The sequence below is a fragment of the Dermacentor albipictus genome, chromosome 2 (genome assembly GCF_038994185.2).
Source record: "Dermacentor albipictus isolate Rhodes 1998 colony chromosome 2, USDA_Dalb.pri_finalv2, whole genome shotgun sequence".
NCBI classification, from domain to species: Eukaryota; Metazoa; Arthropoda; class Arachnida; order Ixodida; family Ixodidae; genus Dermacentor; species Dermacentor albipictus.
The window spans coordinates 16319789-16340554 of NC_091822.1; the positions used below are offsets into that span (position 1 = coordinate 16319789).

Below are 20766 nucleotides of genomic sequence, written 5' to 3' on the forward strand. Positions count from 1 at the left end.
AAGCAGAAAAATGCAATGACTCGTAGCCGCGTAAGGCAGAGGCTATAAGCACTCAGCAAAATGAAGCGAACAGTGCTTAAATTCTTTCTAATCACGCATACGACATACAGAACAGCATGTCGAAAGCTGTCATCGTCAATGGCTCATACCCCCGTAAGCATTCATGCTCCCGTAAGCAAGCAAAAAATGCAATGACTCATAGCTCCATAAGACAGAGGCTACTGGCACTGCGCATAGTGGAGCGAACAGGGCTTAGATTCTTTCTAATCACACATAGAACATACAGAACAGCATGTCGAAAACTGTAATCATCAATGGCTCATACCCCTGTGAGCAATTGCGTATAGCATTAACGGAACAATTCTAGCATCCCTGTGTGAATATAAATATCTTGGTGTTTACTTGACACCTCAACTATGCTGGCACCATCATGTTAACAATATAATTGCTGAGGCGTGTAGTGTCCTTGGTATGTTACATAGAAATGCAAAATGCTTTCCTTTAGAAGCAAGCAACTTACTTTACAAGACTAACATAAGGCCAATACTGGAATATGCTTGTATCATCTGGACTGTGACAGACAATGAAACTAAAAAGAGTACAAAGCTTAGCAGCCCGTTTCGTGGTTCAAAATTATACTCTGTATTTTAGCACATCTCAAACAAAGGAAAACTTAGGCTGGAATACACTTCAATATCGTAGAAAGACATTCAGATTAAAATTTTTGCACTATATATATCGTTCTAAAACTGTCCTCAGTCGTGATAGCTACGCTTCTGCAAGGGGTGATCACCACGTAATAGTAAGGAGTACAGATGTAGAACATAGCTTGTTAAGATGTCCTTTTTTCCTAAGACGGTCAATGAATGGAACAGGCTGTCTCATGATGTATCGTTATCTTCAAGTGATGCCTTTGCTTCAGCCGTGTGATTTGCATTTCCTTTCTCTACTTTTACTTATTTTATTTATTTATTTACAAACGCTAGCAGGCAGCAGTGCTGCCCAAGCAGAAGAGGCTTACAAAAGCTGAGCTCGCAAAGAACGCTCAAAGTTATTGACATTAGTACATTCAACAACACAAGCAGGCAGGCGGTTCCATTGTTCGATTGTGTAGGAAAAAGAATTTTGGAATTGTTTAGTTCTGGCATAATATGGCCTTATCACTTTTGTGTGGTTTAATCTTGATTTTTGTGGTGCAGAAAGTAAGTATGATTCACATAGCGATCACATTTTGTTGTGATAAAGTAAGTTCGAGAATTTCAGCCTGGCGATCTGCCTGCATAACTGGAGTGGCTCTAACTTATGTGTTGCCTTAGCATACGATCGTTTTCGATAATCAGATGAGATGAACCTGGCAGCATGACATTGGATACGCTCTACTTGTTTGATGTTTTGGGTATGGTGCGGATTCCACACCACCGACAAGTACTCTAGGACTGTTCGAGCCATAGTGCGATATGGGTCAAGTTTTATGCTTGACGGAGGCCCTTTTAATTTCCTGCGTAGCTAGAATAATTTCTTGAATGCTTTCAAGCATATATTGTTTACATGCATATCCCATTTAAGGTTGGTAGTAATTGTTAGACTTAGTTATTTCTATGAATGTAGCAGCTAGGATTTATGCACTGATCGCCAATTTTGTAAACGTATTGTAAGGGATGTTTTTTAGTTGTAATTGACAATGATGCAGTTTTTTAAAAATTAATTTTCATTGCCCTTTGTTTGCATGCGTCCGCGAATTTACATAAATTAGTTGTCAGTACTTGCTGGCAGGAAGAATTCTTAATGACAGAGTAAATAACGCAGTCATCGGCAAACAACTTCACAGTGATACCTTCAGCAACATTTTGAGCAATATCGTTTATATATATATGAGAAACAATAGGGGTCTGAGCACTGACCCCTCTGGTACACCGGACATAACCTGTAAGCACTCTGAACCAATTCCACCACATTCTACAAGTTGTCTGTGGTTCTGTAGATATGCTTGCAACCAATTGACAAGATTATCTAGCATCCCCATTTCTTTTAGTTTTTCAATAAGCACGCTGTGGGGTACACAATCAAATGCCTTTTATAAATCCACGAAAATTGCATTGATTTGTCTGCGGTTATCAATGGCCAGGGAAATGTCATGAATTACTGATAGCAGCTGTGTTTAGTCGATACATTCTTACGGAAAACATGTTCAAATTTGACAAAGAAGTTGGTGGATTCAAGATGGTTGGATACATGGTGGGCTATCATGTGCTCAAGCAACTTGCAACGCGTGCATATAAGCGAGATAGGCCAGCAATTTCCAGCATTCAACTTTTCACCTGACTTAAAGACAGGCACTATTCTGGCAAGTAACCAATCACGCGGCAGGCAACTTTGGTCAAGTGAGGAATCGAAAATTATATGAAGGTAGTAAGAAATTATTTCAGAGTACCAAAGAAGGAAAGCGTTAGGAATGCCGTCAACACCACTTGAATTTTTGTTTTGATATTTAGGAGGAGCCCGTGTACGCCCTCACGGCTTAAAACCAACCTCTGCCTGTTAGGAGGACAAGGAAATGGGTTACCATTAGGGTGATATGCCGTGGTAGAAGTCTGCATAAATGCCCTTTGAAAAGTTGTATCGAGTTTATTAGCAATGTCATTGAGATTTGAAAACATTACCATTAATACGTAGTTGATCAACAGTTTGCTTACTATGGGAGAAAAAGTGCCAAAACCTGCCAGGTTGGTCTTTCAGAAAGAAACAAGAGTTTTTTCATAGAATATTTTGTGGGCGTTTCTGAGTTTGGAAACCAGATCTTCTTTGAGAGCATGCATGTCAGTATTGTCAATCTTTAATTTCCGCTTCCATGCTAAGCGACGTTTTAAGTGTATGATGTTGTCACGTGGTGGTGACGTTGAAGAACACAGTAGCAATACTGTAAAAGACAAAACTAACGTTTATTGGGCGAACCTGTGCCCACAAAACAGGCTTCACTTATAGCACAACGATAGCGGCGAACACGGTTGGCGATCCTTGAAAAGCTGCTCAGCGGGTCAAGCGCGTCCGCTTTTATACATCAGTCGTCGAATGTTCCAGAGTAACTGCTGGGGCCCGCGTGCCTTCTACAAAGTTCTACATTATTCGCATAGCGCGCACATGCGATCAGATTAGACAAGGTTCGGCGACAACAAACAGCGGATAGAAGCATCGATAACATTCCAGAAACTTCGGATACATGCAGGCACGTCCTGCGCTGTACGATAACATTTGTTAGGCGGTGAAACGTGTCGCCCGATAAAGACGAACAAGTACGCGTGTCAATATCCTGGTTGATGCAAGGATTGTGACAACTCATTTTCTTTTGCCAGACAGGAATAAACCTATTCATATTGATACAAGGCAGAAACACTTAAACAACGCGCGTAGGTTCGTGCGTCCCCTCAAGACGACAACAGCGTATTGGAGGAAAAGACGACGAAATAATGGCACGTCTTTTCGCTGCACGCACTCGCATCGCAGGTGGCCGTTGTCGGCGTCTACAAGAAGACGAGGTGAAGCGACGCTCGAGAGAGAAGAAGGCTTTCCTGATCTCCCGTTTAGAACGCGGAAGTGTTTTTTTATTTATCCCCGGGGCACAAATTTGCCCACAATAAATAGTTGCATCTGGATTCCCTTAACTGTCCGTTACAATTCTGGTGGAGGTGCTGCGTGATGATTTCCAGCCCAATTCGAGTTGGAGAAAGCAGCCCGGAACCACGCCATCTCAGACCCAACAAGCTTACGCCTGTCCACCAGCGCACAAGCCATCGCTTACGTGGTGAGCCGCCCGAGTTTCCACTTTTGCCGGAGCAGACTATAATAGCAGCAGCAGACAATACTGAAATGACATCCCAGACAGCCTCAAGCCGCATCGTTGTTGATCAGCCACAAACGCCCAAGCCTTTTCACGCGACACCTTCGAAGACGCCGAGGACTGGTTGGAAGGCTTCGACTACAATGGATGGGATGAAAACTGAAAGCTCCGGAACGTTTACTGTGCATTGCAAGACTGTGCGCGAACGTGGTTTGAAAACCACGAAGCTGTCCTCCGGTCGTGGGATGACTTCTGATGGGAGCTGTTGGCCACGTATCCGAGCACAGACCGCCGGTAAAGAGCTGGAGCCGCTTTGCCAGCAAGAAGCCAGCGAAACAATTAAAGCGTGGCAATGTATCTCGAAGATATGTCCTGCCTATTCCGCTGGGCCGACCCGAGCATGAGCGAGGACAAGAAGCTTCGGCATTCGCGATGTGAAGCAGGAGCTTTTCGCTGGTTTGGTTCGCAGCCCTCCATGCACCTTAGCCGAATTCCGATCCGAGGCGACAATTATGGAAAGGACTCTTCAACAGCGTGCGAGACTCTACAACCGCAACATGAACGTCGCCTATATGGATGCGATGTCGGCAATGTTCGGGAACAGCGTTGAGGTCTTACGAGAACTCATAAGATCTGTGGTTGGAGAAGAGCTCCAGAGGCAACAGCTGAAAAACGGCCCCACAGCGGTCTCTTCGTTAGCAGAAGTGGTTCACGAAGAAGTGAGACAAGCAGTCCGCGAACAGCACCTGCCAGCACAGCCGCAAGCGTCGTCACCGGTACGGCCAACAATATCATATGCCGAGGTACTCAGAGGATCTCCAGGACGTACTTTCGTCGCGGCAACTGCGCATGTACCCGAACCTCGGTTCTTGCCGTCTGCGCCAGAGATGAGATTTCGGAAGGCTGACATATGGCGCACTCCTGATAGAATCCCGCTGTGCTACCACTGCGGTGAAGCTGGTCATCTCTACAGGATGTGCGAATGCCACAGAGCGGGACATTGGGGATTTTTCGTAAACGCTCCTTGCCCAAGAAACCCTTTCGAGATCCAGGAGTATTTGTCAACGCGCCAAAGCCCACAGACTTCATAGAAACACCAACCTCGGTCAACAGTGCCACTGAGGTATCGATCACTGAGCCCGCGTCCATCCTCAAGCTCCCTAAGGCGACGCCTCTAAAGCCCACGTCGGGAAAACTAATACCAGCGACCCGAGCAGGTGAGGCCACCCTCGACGCAAGAACGGAGCCTCCAGCACTGATTCTGATATATAATGACGGACGCGAGAGCAGTTGCAAAAAGAGTGACGTAGCTTCCAATTTATGTGTGCATATAGACGGCTGCGAAATTACTGCTTTAGTAGACACAGGCGCAGACCATTCCGTCATGAACAAAGTACTTGCCAGAAGACTGAAAAAAATGCTGACTCCTTGGAGAGGACCGCAAATTCGAACTCCCGGTGGACACCTTGTCAACCCGGTGGGCAGGTGCACTTCTAGAATAGGAATACGCGGCTTTACATACGTCGCCAGTTTCATTGTCCTATCAGAATGTTTAAGGGATTTAATTATTGGAATGGACTTTTTGCAGGCAAACGATACAGTTATCAACTTGCAGGAATCCTGTGTGTCGTTCTCAACGAAGCACGCCATCGCATAGTTCGAGTGTGAAGAACAATTCGATGCGCTTCAGATTATAGACGACGACGTCACCATACCCCCAAGATCCAGCATAGCTCTCGCCATAAGAAGCGCCGTATTCAGCGACTATAAAGGAATAGCAGACAGTAACACTGGGCTCTTACTCGAAAAAGGGATATGTATGGCAAGAGGTCTTCTTTGGCTGCATGACGGGTGTTCAAATGTCTTCCTGACTAATTTTGGAAATGAAGTCCAGCATGTTGCGAAGGGAACCGTCGTTGCCCGCCTTAACGATTATGAACAGATTACGGATTTGAGCTGTTCCAATGCTGCACTATTGAAGTCTGACAACGTAGACTTCATACTCGCATCCGTCAACATCGAAACAGCACTATCACCGAGCCAGAAGCAGCAAATAGAGAACCTTGTACGAGAATTCGCCTCGTGTTTCTCAACGACATCGAAAGTCCAGAGAACATCCATCGCCAAACACCGTATCATTGTCGACGAAGCTGTGAGGCCTATTTGCCAGCATCCGTACCGAGTGTCACCGTAGGAGAGAGAGATCATCAGCAAACAAGTCGAAGAAATGCTTAGAGACGACCTAATTCAACCCTGACCAGCCCCTGGGCTTCGCTTGTGGTGCTGGTAAAGAAAAAGGTTTAGACCTTGCGCTTCTGCGTTGATTATCGGAAGCTAAACGTCATCACAAAGCGGGATGTCTGTCCACTTCCGTGGTTCGATGACACCCTCGATAGACTACGGTATGCGAAATTCTTTTCCTTTTTCTACCTCAAAAGCAGATACTGGCAAATAGAAGTGGACAAATGGGATTGTGAGAAGACAGCATTCGTGACACCAGACGGACTATACGAATTCAAGGTACTTCAGTTCGGCCTCTGTTCTGCACCTGCCACCTTTTAGCGTATGATGGACACTGTGCTCTCTGGGTTAAAGTGGCAGTCCTGTCTGGTTTATTATGACGATGTCGTGATTTTTTTCTACTACCTTTGCTCAGCATGTGGAACGACTAAGGACTGTGCTCAAAGCTATTAGTTCAGCAGGGCTGATGATAAAGCCACAAAAATTTCACTTCGGCTTCCATGACCTCCTTTTTCTCGGCCATGTGATTAGCTTCGAAGGCATCCGTCCTGACCCTGAGGAGACTGCAGCAGTAGAAAAGTTTCGTAGACCAACCGAGAAAAAGGCCGTTAGGCGATTCCTAGGACTTTGTGCCTATTACAGGCGTTTCGTCAAAAATTTTTCGAAGATTGCTGAGCTGTTAACGCGATTAACAAAAGGAGATATGCCTTTCGTATGGCCCAGTGAACAAGAAGATGCATTCAATGAGCTGCGACAGCGTCTTCAAGACCACCCGGTTCTTGCGCACTTTGATGAGAAAGCGGAAACAGACATCCACACAGACGCCAGCAACTTAGGACTCGGTGCCGTCCTCATTCAATGGCAAAACGGAGAGGAAAAAGTGATTGCATACGCTAGCCGCACTCTTTCGAGGGCTGAAACCAACTATTCGGCCACAGAAAAAGAATGCCTCGCAGTAATATGGGCCATAGGAAAATTTCGACCATACTTATACGGTAGACCATTCCGAGCAATCAGCGACCATCACTCATTGTGCTGGCTTGCAAACCTGAAAGATCCTTCTGGACGACTTGATAGATGGAGTCTGAGGCTGCAGGAATACGACATGACGGTCGGGTACAAGTCAGATCGCAAACACAGTGACGCTGATTGTTGGCGTGCTCCGGTCAAATCTGCTCCTGTGAAAGACGGACACGAATTTCCGTTTCTTGGAGCCGTGACCACATCTGAGATGGCCAAACACCAGCAGTCTGACGCCGAGTTGCTTCTACTCATCAGGCACCTCGAGGGACACCCCATCCATGTTCCGCGAGTTTTCTGTCAGGGATTGTCATCGTATGTGATGAGAAATGGCGTCCTGTACAAAAGAAATTTTGAGCACAGCACAGAGAAATTTCTACTTGTCGTTCCTTCAGCTTTGCAATCGGAAATCTTAGAAGCCTGTCACGATGACCCATCAGCAGGACACCTCAGAGTGAGCAGAAGGTTCGCCCGAATTCATGCTAAGTACTACTGGTGAAAGCTATTGAATTCAGTACAGCATTATGTACGAACATGTCGGGATTGCCAAAGATGCAAAACGCCTCCATTAAAACCCGCAGGTCTCCTTCAACCAATAGAACCCTCACGAGCCCCATTCGAACAAGTAGAAATGGACTTGCTTGGTCCCTTTCCGACATCGTCATCAGGGAAACGATGGATTGTAGTAGCGACTGATTACCTAACCCGATATGCCAAGACATCCTCTCTAATCAGTGCAACGGCCGTTGAAGTGGCTGAATTCTTTGTCATCAAGATATTATTACGACACAGTGCCCCTGCAATTATTATCAAGATCGAGGAAACTTCGTTCACAGCCGATTTGACGCAATCCATCATGAAATTGACTCATACCAGCCACAGGAAAACAACTGCCTATCACCCTCAAACAAATGGGTTAACCAAGCGATTTAACCCTTTGAGGGTCAAATTATTTTGAAAAAAACTCCCAGGTGGTCAAATTACTTTATTGCAGATCTTGAATGTACAAAATGTATAAAGTCGGCAATAAATAGTAAAAAAATAATTAGGAACAGTATTTTGGTGTCGGCACCACTCAGAACTGCAAAATGTTCAATAGTATTTCCGAGCGTGGTACTCCTTGAAACACAGGTCTACGCACAGCACCGTATCGCAATCTGCACACCTAAAATGCGTGTCTGTTTTCTTGGAGCGAGGAGTAGTGTTGGCGCACACAACATCTCTGCGTGCGGCTGCCTTGGGCAGAGGTCTGAGGCACCCTCTCGCGTAAGTGTGTTGCCGCAGAGAACGAGAATACCTCGTGAGCGGTGGTGATAAACAAGCTAAGAGCAGTGCCAATCAAGATAGAAATCAACTTCTGCCGCCCCTGTGAGAGCGTGCAGACAAAGAGAAAAACCACATTTCGCGCGCCTCCGTTGCGATCACGCGGCGGAACCGAAACCGCGAAAGCGCGTTGCCACTAAGAGCGAGAATGCCTCGCCAATGGCGCTGATAAACATGCTAAGAGTAGCGACAATCTATATAGAAGTAAATTTCCACCGCCCTGCAAGAGAGTGCCGACAATGAAAAAATTGACGTTTCGCGCACCTCCGTTGCGATCACGCGGCGAAACCGAAACCACCAAAGGGGCGTTGCCGCAATCTGAGCGACACGCTGAAGCTAACAATCAGTTCTGTTTATCTCCCCAAGAAGGTAGCATCAATTTCAAATGCATCTTGTAAATGCTGAGAGGTGGCAGCACCTCCCGGTGAGCACGTATCGTCATTAGGGCGCAAAATTTCAAACGGAGGGTCGGAACCGTACCCGTACGGCAAAGACCTTGCGGGACAGAAAACCACCGCCATACATGTACAGCCAAAACCTTCAAAGGGTTAACAGGACGCTGACCGATATGTTGTCAATTTACGTAGACCTAGAGCACCGTACATGGGACAAGATCCTACCCTATGCGACATTCGCCTACAATACCGCATTGCAAGAGACCACTCAAGTAACGCCATTCCAACTTGTTTTTGGTCGAACAGTTACCACACCCTTGGATGCAATGCTGCCTGTCAGCGACAGTACAGAACAGAACCCTGACATCAGTGACTTTACACAGAGGGCCGAAGAAGCACATCAGCTGGTGCAACATCGCATTCAACAAAGACAGGGCATCGACATGGACCGTTACAACCTGTGGCGAAGGGAAGTCGAGTATGCACCAGGCGACAGAGTATGGGCGTGGACCCCCGTGCGCACGCGCGGCCTGTCTGAAAAGCTTTTGCGCCGTTATTTCGGCCTTCACCGAGTACTTCACCGCATCAGTTCCCTGAACTACGAAGTTACACCAGAAGAACAAGTGAGCTCATCACGATGCCGGCGTCGCACAGAAACTGTACATGTGGTCAGACTGAAGTGATATTATGACAGGCCGTGAATATTCAACCAAACATCTTTTCTGTGCCATATACCATTTTAGTATGGACAACTGCTTGTGAACAATTTCGTCGCTTTACGCATCAAGACGATGCGTTTTGGAGGGGGGATAATGATACAAGGCAGAAACATTTAAACAACGCACGCAGGTTCGTGCGCCCCCTTAAGACAACAACAGCCTATTGGAGGAAAAGACGACGAAATAATGGCACGTGTTTTCCCCGCACGCACTCGCATCGCAGGTGGCCATTGTCAGCGTCTATGAGAAAAAGATGAGGTGAAGCGACGCTCGAGAGAGAAGAAGGCCTTCCTGATCTCCTGTTTAGAACACGGCAGTGCTTTTTATTTACCCCCAGGGCACAAGTTCGCCCACAATAAATAGTTACATCTGGATTCCCTTAACTGTCCTTTACAATATATTCAGTTACCATAGCCTTAAACCTATTCCAAAGGTACGAGACGTCTCCTCCATGTTCGAAATCCGGAAAACTAAAATGTAAATTGTCAAGAACTGATTCGTCATCTGCAGCCGAAAAATCATGAAACGTTTTACTTCTGGTGGTACTTTCCTGCCATGTGCGTTTAAAGTTATATGGACCGATTTATAATCAGCAATGCCATTCGTGATAGACACATTGCAGCCTTCAAAAATGTTTTTAAGAAATAGAATATCAAGGATCGCTGCAATAATTTCCGTGACACGTGTAGGAGTATTAACCAGCTGCTTTAGGTCATGAGAGAAGGCTGTATCAAAGAGGAAGCAAGCTTTAGGCATCATTGTGCTTGCGTCACCAGAACAGCTTTGTTTCTCTTTGCGGTTGTACGATTAAGCTCTGCTTATCTCTCTCTTTTTTTTTTTCGTCAGCGATTTGTCCTGAACTCCAATCTTTCTCTTCATGTGTTCTATATATACTGCTTTTATTTGTCAATGATATATGTACCCCCCCCTCCCCCCCCTTACTGTAATGCCAAACTGGCCTCTAGATACTGTAATAATAAACAAATAAATACCCCCGTGAGCGATGGCTATTACTCCCGTGAGCAGTGGCTCATACTCCCCTGAGCAATGGCTCATAGTCCTGTAAGGTGTAATGTCCTGCATGGCTACTCACTTTGCATGAGTTAGCTGCAATGACACTAACCCTGTTGTCATCGTCGAGGATTTCAATGTGGATGTGTGGGTACTGAAAAGGGAGCGGTTTACGCATTCCGTGTTGCAGACATATCCCTTGCAATGCCACACCGATCCGGCCCAAACGACCACACAGCGGCGTACGTGCATCAATTTCACATTACCAAAGAATGTGATTGCAGTTGCGAGTGAAATGCTCACTTTGCGTGAATTAGCTGCGATGACACTAACCCTGTTGTCATTATCCGTGATTTCAATGTGTATGTGTCGGTGCTAAAAAGGGAGCGGTTTACGCATTCCGTGTTGCAGGCATATCCCTTGCGATGCCACACCGATCCGGCCCAAACGATCACACAACGGCATACGTGCATCAATTTCACATTATCAAAGAATGTGATTGCAGTTGCGAGTGAAATGCTCACTTTGCGTGAATTAGCTGCGATGACACTAACCCTGTTGTTGTTATCCGTGATTTTAAAGTGTATTTGTCGGTGCCGAAAAGGGAGCGGTTTACACATTCCGTGTTGCAGACATATCCCTTGCGATGCCACACCGATTCGGCCCAATCGACCACCCGGCAGCGTACGGGCATCAATTTTACATTATTCAATAATGTGATTGCAGTTGCGAGTGAAATAATGACCACCCATCAAAACAATAAATGAGTTCATACCTTTGTCCAAAATTATGTGTCACCTCCGTGTCTTGTGCTAAACAGCTTCACTGGTCAACCGCCTTCACAGAGTGGAATGGCTCATGATCTTTTCAGTTTCAGTATGAAAAACATTTATTTTTGCAAGCGTTTTGGAAACACTTACTCACACTTAAAGCGTAAAACTTTCTACAGAAACTACTGTATGTCTAAATTATCGAAAATGGGGCTTATTAAGTGTTTCATAATTTTGTTGCAGTTTGCCTTTAATCGCTAAAGAAATTGAGATTCCATTTCTTGAGAAGCTGATTTTCGACAACTTTTACTCTGCAAGAATAGTGAAAGCACAAAAAGATACTTTGAAATCCTTGATGTCACACGGACATACCAGCGTTGGGGTTTTGGAACAAAATTTTTAAAAAAACTTGGCTCTTTTTTTTTTCTTTTAAGTAATGAACCTCTTGTGGAGAAACTAATGCAGATGGAGTTTTGGCGGAGTACAATTGGGCTAAACTTATTTTGTGTTTCTCTTTGGTGTCCTTGTAGTAATGGATGTGTGCATCACGCATTCTCATCTCATCTTCCTAAAGGTCTCTGAGCACCCCTTGTCCCACCATAGCTATGGTGAAATGCTCGAGCATCTGCCGCTGCTGTTGGAGGCAGACAAGTGCTGCCACCGAGTGCCTGTTGGCAGCATAAGTACACACCTGCTTTCAGTACAATACTTGGCAAATGCTTGGAAAGGACACCCACCTGATGGGAAATTGCCATAATGGAAATAGCCTTTCGAGAGTTGTTTGGTGCCTTTTTTGTCTTGGTTCTTGCACAGCAAGCAGAACAGTCTGTGCAAACTTCTCCCAAGAAATGCACTCATTAGTTATAAAACCAGTGAGTGCCTGGCACTGTGGGTTGAACCACGGACCCCCCTCAACCAAACTGGGCGTCCTACCCACTAAGCCACGGCTGTGGTTTAGTGCGTGCGCCACCCGGCTATGCCGCGTGAGGTAATAGAAATGCTACCAAACAATGACATGTTTACAGTGGTTGGCCCTGTGTATATTGCTGGACATGTCTAATTTTTCTAACATTACTTTCCTGTCTGGCTACTTTGCATATAGTACATGTGCAGCTGCCTATTACAAAGCTTTCATATGATTTTCTGCCAAATCATTCACAAGTAAGGTAGAAACTTGGGTCAGTTTGTGTAGCCTATAGTTCAGGACAACTGTAGCATGCCCACATGTCAGCCACATTGCTTGAGAACACCAGGAGCAGAGTGCCTGGGAAATATGTGAAGCCTTTCCTATACACAAGAAATATGTGCGTGAGCAGACATGCCATCACGGTTGCTGCATGAAAAAATATATTGTATTATCTACTGTATATTGTATCATATTGTATCAGTTGCTATAGTTCTACCTCATGTTCACAGCTCCTTCCCTTGCGTCTTTTGTGTGTGTGTGTGTGTGTGTGCTTTAAAAATTTCAAAGCAGGAAGCATTAACCCTTTAACTGCCCACGAGGAGGTGAGTCATCATCACAATGAGCGTCCTCTGCTGCCGATGACAAGCTAACATGTCGTAAACTCTCTGCAATTTTTCGCATGTGTGTATATGGGCAGTTTCTTGTAATTTTGACAAATAAATAATACGCAATGGCCTTTGCTATTATTTTTTCAGCAATAGCTATAAATATTCAATAAGCATTCCTGAAACAATTTTTTTAGAAAAAAGCTGGACTCAAAATAAGTAGGTCCAAAAACATTTTTGGACTTTCAGAAACATTTTTTTCTGAATTTGTCATGGCAGCAGAGGGGCTACACCCATACGGTTGCCTATCAGGGCAATGTGCGCGGCCTTGTTCTTTGTCTAAGCACTGGCCTTACAAAATTTGAGCAGTCACTCAGCTATTTAGGCTGGCGCTGCACTTTCCACATGAGCAGCTGCTGTTTTAAAACAGGCCCAACCACTGCCTCGCCAATGGCCCAAGTGGTGGCATGCCCTCGGACAATGGTGTCGGCAACCAAGGCCCCAGTGATGAAGATGCAGCCCAGTCGTCTGTAGTGGGCAAGCCCGTGGGCACAGTGCCACCCTTCCGCACAGTGGCGGCCACCGACAGCAAGCTGACGGCCGGTGCTGGCAGTGCCGGTCATGAGCGAGCAGTGGCGGAACTGGCGTCTCTGTCGGGCAAGCTGGTCCGCATCCACTCACTCGTGCAGGCCCGTGTGCAGGAGCGTTTGCGCACAGATCACGAACAGATGTAAGTGTGGGGAATGGCTGGCTTGGCATGTATTCACTTGCAGTTGACTCTCACTATGTACATGCGAATATAATAGCTGGCGTCTGTGCGTGATGTTACTAAATGTCACCAATGGCGCCTCTGGTGTTTCTGCTGCCCACTTGCTCATAGAATTCTGATGGTGAGGGTGCACAAACACAATGGGAAAGAGACATTAAAGAATATTTTTGCATCTTTCAACTTTTTTTTACCCAAAAAGGAAAGCAGCACTTAAATGTAGAAATGTGTGATTACTCAACTCGAGTAGGGAACACAATGTATAACGTGCGTGTTCTTTAAATAATGTATTTTTTCCTGTTAATGTGTTTTGTGCACAAAATATAAAATACATTGTGTAAATAAAATGATAACGATGTGCTTTCACACAGCCCTTCACAATCACTGTGACTGCTGTATAATTAATAACAAAATGCTGTGCATGGCAGATCTGTAGGGCCTGCTGGCATTTTGGACTTATGAGTCATATTATTTCGTTCTATATTTTTTTACAACCTTTGCAGTAAAGACTTCCTAACATTGCATGCTGTCTAGATTTTTCTTCTTGTACTTTCTTAGCCAGTAGTTACCTTTTAAAAGCTTCTATAGTCTGCCTGGCTCTTGTCACACTTATTCGTGAAGATAGAAAACAACTGTTGCTGAATGGAGTGGACTCCCAGCTACAACTCAGTGGAACTTGCATTCAATTGATGACTATTACAAATTCCAGTTGATTCAAGCTTATTGCCCTCAATTCCATTTACCGAATTCTTAAGGAAGTGTTCATCAATCAGGAAGTCCATCAAATAGACACTGCTAACATAATGTTGGTCTTGGCTACGAATGTCAGGAAATAGAAGTCCGCTTCTGTTTATTTATTTATGGTCATACCCGCGAGCGTCAGTGCAACTTATCGCAGGAGGCTGGCAGCAAATGCAGCATTGGTTAGTGCTTTAAAGGAGCCCTCAAACACATTTGAACATTCTGAATACAGGGAAAATCAGACATCCACCTGTTCGTAGCAATTGCTACAAAGGAAACCCATACGGGTTCCTCGAAAGGAAAGCCTCACGGTTTAAGAAAAATTCGTCCTGGTCCAGGACTCGAACCCGGCACCACCGCCTTTCCGGGGCAGCCGCTCTACCATCTGAACTAACCAGGCAGGCTAGCAGATGGCAGGGCGAAGTCGAATTTGTCGACAACACAAAGCAAAGCAAAGCAACACTTTGCTGCCTGCCTAGTTTGCTAGCCTGCCTGGTTAGCTCAGATGGTGGAGCGGCTGCCCCGGAAAGGCGGTGGTCCCGGGATCGAGTCCCGGACCAGGACGAATTTTTCTTAAACTGTGAGGCTTTCCTTTCGAGGAACCCGTATGGGTTTCCTTTGTAGCAATTGCTACGAACAGGTGGATGTCTGATTTTCCCTGTCATCATTACTTCTCTCCACCTTGCGGGTTTCCGCAGAACTACTACGTCAGACATTTTAACACTGTAACGAAACGTTGCCGATCTATCATAGAGCTTGCTCTGAACATATGAACCAAATATTGCTGCACTGCAAGCAGCAGGGAATTTACCATCTGGTGTCAAAGACAGAGATATATATAACCGCCCAAGCACTCTGTACAGATGGTTAAAGGGAAGCTGAAGAGTCTGTCGAATTCAATAAGACGCTCATATACGGATGCGGGAACCTTATAAACCATGTAGGTAAAATTTGGGGGTTTGTTTTCAATTAGGAGCGACGAAATCGTCGGTTGAAATTGCGCTGTAGCTCCGCCCCCGTCGAATGCCGCGCGCTGCTGCTGACGCTGACGATGCGAGCGGAGACCGGAAACCGCGGTGTTGTGACGTCAACTCTAGTGTTTATATATATATATATCTGCGATCTCAAAAAGACAGCAAAGTCATTTCATCTTTGCATTGCTTTACACACAATTGCACGTAGCTGTGTCTGCTGTACATGGCCTCTTAGATAGCACCAGTGTGCTGCGTAGTGTATTCAACACAGCTGCCACTGTGTGCCACGACAAACCCTTTTATCAGTGAGACACTAAACTTCTGGTTGGATCTTTACCCTCTTGGCTTTTTTGCTGTGCAGCTTCCTGCATACTAGTGGAGACGAAAAGAGAGAGAAAGCCACGTACCAGTGCGATAATGGCACCAATATTTGAAGAATGTGAAAAATTTTTACAGCATGAGATTTGTGAGATGTCTTTTAATAAGGAGGCTATTCTATAATTAGTTAGAGAAGTGTTTTAGGGCCCTTTTACCCATGGGTTCTTACTATATTGCAGTTGTGGGCTCATTTTTAAATCAAAACTGTGCCAAGTGGTCCTTCTGGAAGGGCCTTTGTTAAAACTGACCTCTGTCACTGTGTTGAAGTGAGGAGCTGAAGCAGAACTTGGACACCGTGTGCCAGCAGAAGTCACAGTGCAGTCTTGAGGCTGGCGAGCTCAGGCGTCAGCGAGACCAGGCGTGTGACCATGCACAGCGGCTTGAGCAACAAATGGCCTCCCTCCAGGACAGCCACGCACGGGAAGTGGAGGTACGCCATCTTGCAGCTACAATGGCTAGTGTACAGTAGTACTAGCACTTGTCTGTGCTTGTAGCTTCGGATGTTCTTACGGCATTTTATTAGTCAATCATCTTTCTAAATTGTCCCAGCACTTGTAATTTCCTAAACACAGCAAAAGAGTCATGTGTCTGCGCGCATCATGATTACTGCAAATAGTAGTTGCAAGTGCAACACTTGGTTGGAAATGATCAATTCCTCCAAGTCACATATTCATTTCAAGCTATAAGTGCCAAGTTTGGGCAACATCGCGATCCTGCTGTGCCATCCTGATGCTAGCCGACTTGCGGCTTTCCTGAATACCAGGTGGCACCAGTGTTCTCGCGGGTAATTCTTGTTGTGTTTCTTTTTGGTGATCTTACCTTCAGTTCAAGGTCATCCTCTTCTGGGCTGGTATGCAAAGAGTTTATCAACACTGTTTGCAGTGATGCCATGTTGGGATCATGAAGTGCTTATCATGTTTGTGCAACTGTATTTATGCGTATGCACACTGGTGGGATGGATTGATCATTGTAGTACAGTGGAACCCCAGTTATACGGCCCCCGGTTCTGCGGCGACCTGGGTTTTATGACGGACTAGCGCAGTCCTGACGAAGTCTCCATAGAAGCAACGTATTAAAAACCCCGGTTATCCGACGCAATTTTACGCCTGACCCACATTATACGACAACCCTCGCAAAGCACGGGGCAGAACGGTGGACGAATGACAAGTGCCGCGGGTCTCTTTCCTCGCTCCATCTCTCCTCATGCAGAGCGCTTGACAACGCTCGACCGGTTCGCTCCGGAGCAGCTTTCTTCCCTGCCTCGTCTCATTGTTCGTTTCTCCCTGTCTTCTTGGCAGCGTCACCTCTCGTCACGTTGGGGAAGCGCTTGTCTCCTTCCAGTTTCCCAGCAACAGATCGCCGACAAGGTAGCGCGGTGAGGCCTAGGTTTATCGCACATGTTCTTTGTCGTAATCATAGCGACCAGCGTTCAGCGGAGGTTTTGAGTTGTGTGGAGCAATGCGACGCACAATGTCTCGAAAGCGAACAGTTCTGTTGCTTGACAATAAGCTGAATATTATCAAGGAAGTGGAAAAGCGGCATGGAGCCATGAAAGCCAGCATTGCCTGGGACCTTAAGATACCCGAATCTTCCCTTAACATGATCCTGGCAAACAAAGCGGTGATATTGCAGAATGCAACAAGTTCGGGCTCAAGTGGAAAGTGGTAAAAGAAGGACAGCATGAGAAGTTAGAAAAAGTTCTCGTCAAGTGGCTGCATCAAGCACAGAGCTCTGCGATCAACGTTGGTGGCGCCATTCTAAAAGAAAAGAAAAGGTGGACCTTGTGGCATTGCGTCTGGGCATCGACGACTTTCAGGCATCGAACGGGTGGCTGGATCGCTTTAAAGAACGAAGCAGGATTGTGTACATTCCTCCTGCGGAGAAAGCACTTTTGTGGACGTTTCAATGGTGACTGAGTGCAGTGGCCGCCGGAGATGATGGCTGCACACAAGCCCTGCGACGTTTTCATCGCTGATTAGAGCGGTATTTTTTACCATATGCAGCCAGAGCAAACCCTTGCTTTTAAGAGTGACAGCTGTCATGGTGGCAAGCGTAGTAAGTAGCGTGTGACGGCACTAGTCTGTGCCAACAAGGACGGTTCTGAGATGCTACCCGTACTTGTTGTTGGAAAGTTTGCAAAGCCACGGTGCTTCAAGAACTTGAAGACGCTGCTGTGCAGCTACAACTTCAACAAAAAGGCCTGGATGACGTCTTCGCTCTTCAGCAATTTTTTGCAGCAGCTGGATTACAAAATGGGTACTAAGGCTAAGAAAATATTGCTTTTTGTGGACAATGCACCGGGCCACCCACTCGATACGTCCAGCCTCAGGAACATAAAGGGTTTTTGTTTTTCCGCCCAATTGCACAAGCCGGCTGCAGCCGCTGGAGGCCGGCATCATTAAGTGCGTCAAGCAAGGGTACCAATAGCGGTTAGTGCAGTGTCGGCTGCGGCTTTGGAGCGCAGTGAGTCAGGAAAAAAGATCACTGTGCTCGATGCCATGCATTTTATTGCCAGTTCGTGGAACGCAGTGTCGCAAAGCACAATTGTTAACTCGTTCAAGCACTGTGGCTTTAAGCGAGAGACTGCCTGTGCTGGGGATGCAACAACCTCGATGCCGCTCAAGGCCGATGTAGGCTTCGTCAATGATGATTTCGAGGGTTTAAACCTCACCACGACCTTTGCCGAGTACGTGGGGGCCAATGACAACGTTGCGATCTAGAGCAAGGCGTTGCTAGATGTTGTGATCTAGAGCAAGGCATTGCCTAGTGCCGACACCACTGTGACATCGGACGAGGATAACGACGACGCCACAGATGCCGTGCCTGTGCCTAACGTGTTCACCAAGGTGCTATGGCACTTATACGGCATTCGGAACTTCATCTGTTCATGCGACGCCGCGGAGGACCTCCTTTTGGACGTTGCCCAACTCGAGCGAAAGCTCTTGGTTCATGGATCAAACAAGGTCCAAAAGAAATTTACCGACTTTTTTTAAAGTTCGCGCTGGCTGGCGGGAATCGCGGCACTGGGTAGTGGACTGCCATAAAGGTTTGCTTGAATGAAGCATGATTGGTACCTGTACTGCAGCATTAATTCTTATCGCATTTACTTTTTTGTAATTTGGCTTTCTAAGCCCTGCAGAGGATGTTAGTGAAAGTTATTTTCTTTTCAACGAAAAGAGGGCACCAAGACAAAAGGCAAGAGCCTGACAAGGTCCTGGTCACCCGTAAAACAGCTGGCATTGCGCACGAGCACTTCACAACAAATTCACAATGAATTTCTCAAGCAGTGTAAAAGCATGAAGCAGTAAGTTAACATGCACAAAATTTGTACAACAAAAGAATAAATTGAATACACAACTTATCGTATGAGCGGTATAAAGATACAAAATTTTTTTTTACAAACATAAAAATATCAGTCCTAAAACACAGAAACAATACCACACAGCTTACAACATGTGCGTTTAGAAAAAACATTTGAAAGGTATAGTAAAATAAATACAAATAAATACAAAGTATGTCGACTAAATACATATATCATTCCATTTGTTCCAATAGGTATTTTTTAATTGTAGATTTAAAACGATTTTGCGGAAGGTAATATTCAGTTTCAAAGGGAAAGTTATTTATTACCGTGGGAATTTGGTAGCTTAGTGTTTGCTTGCCATAATTGGTGCATGTGATTGGAACAAGCTTACGTTTCGTCCGGAATGCATAACGGCTGCTGGAATTATCTGGACAAGAAAAGAACAATCTACTATGATGATGGATGTACTTACTAGACAAAAATTGTATACTTCTTTTACTTTAAGGATGCCATATTTCTGAAATAGCGGTGACGTAGGTAAATCTGAAGGTCTGTCATGAAACCCTTCAATAGCACGCATAGCGCGTTTCTGAATTGAAATTAGCTTAAGGAAATTGCTGGACGTCATAGTTCCCCATACAAGGATACAGTAAGATAACCTTGAGTACAGAAGTGTGTAATACATGGATATCATTAATCAGGGGGGCAACGAATGAGATATCTTATACAAACAGCCGACTGTTTTCAGACATTAATTTGGTAGTACGAAAATTCCAAGAAAGATTCTCATTGGACCAAACACCAAGAAATTTCTGGTTAGAAACACGCTTTAATTCAGTATGTTCGTAGAAAATTTTCAGAGTGATACATTCTACTGTATTAATAGGATGAAAATTATGTAGTTAGTCTTTGATAAATTAAGGCTTGGCCTATTCGTCAATAACCAGTTATGTAGCTTTCTTAAATATGCATTTGCCGTAGCCTCCATTTGGGATAATGAGTGGGATGAAAAAAATATATTCGTATCGTCAGTGTACATGATTAGATTAGGCGATTCGGATATGCTAGCGATATCATTTATGTATACTAAAAACAATAACAGTCCTAATATAGATTGTTGAGGAACACCATGCTGAATTGCCAATTTCTTTGAGGGTATGCCATTAACTTGAACATACTGTAATCTGTTATTTAAATAGTTCTTTAGCAAGTCAGATGCAATACCACGTATGCCATAACTGTTGAGCTTGCGTAGCAGGGTGTTGTGATGAACACAATCAAATGCCTTTCGGAAATCTAAGAAAAGACCAAGAGTGTACTGTTTCGTTTCGATATTCTTAATTTTTTCTTTTACTGTTAAAAGGGCCTGCTCTGTTGATTTGTTTTTCAGAAATCCATACTGCGAGGAAGTAATAACATTGAACTTATGGAAAAAATTCTCGAGACAAGTATTAATGACACCTGCAAAAACTTTTGATAAGACGGGTAGAACAGAAATGGGTCTATAATTCCAAATGTCATTCTTTCCCCCACTTTTGTAAACTGTTATGTTAGTAGTTAGTTAGTCGTTTACATTGAAGTTTCTCGTAAATCCGTTGCGTGAAATAAGTTTTATAGTGTTTTATAGCCATAATTTATGTTTGGAGTTTACGACGCCCGAATTTTACGACGTTTTTTCGCAGTCCCGAGAAAGTCACGTATTCGGGGGTTCCACTGTAGTTGGGAGACACCTCTCCTAGCTCATGACAGTGGTACTGCAGTGTTTCTGTAAAACAGT

At 45.1% G+C, this 20766-nt stretch overlaps 1 protein-coding gene across 2 annotated transcripts in view; it reads left to right on the forward strand.

The window, feature by feature from the left end:
* LOC139055887 (plectin-like) overlaps positions 1-20766 on the forward strand; it is a 295516-nt gene that overhangs the window by 204381 nt on the left and 70369 nt on the right. For both annotated transcript variants that reach the window (XM_070533491.1, XM_070533490.1), the window contains 2 exons: positions 13257-13556; positions 15953-16115. In XM_070533491.1, the coding sequence (XP_070389592.1) occupies positions 13257-13556; positions 15953-16115 (463 nt within the window). The remainder of the gene's footprint in view (positions 1-13256; positions 13557-15952; positions 16116-20766) is intronic.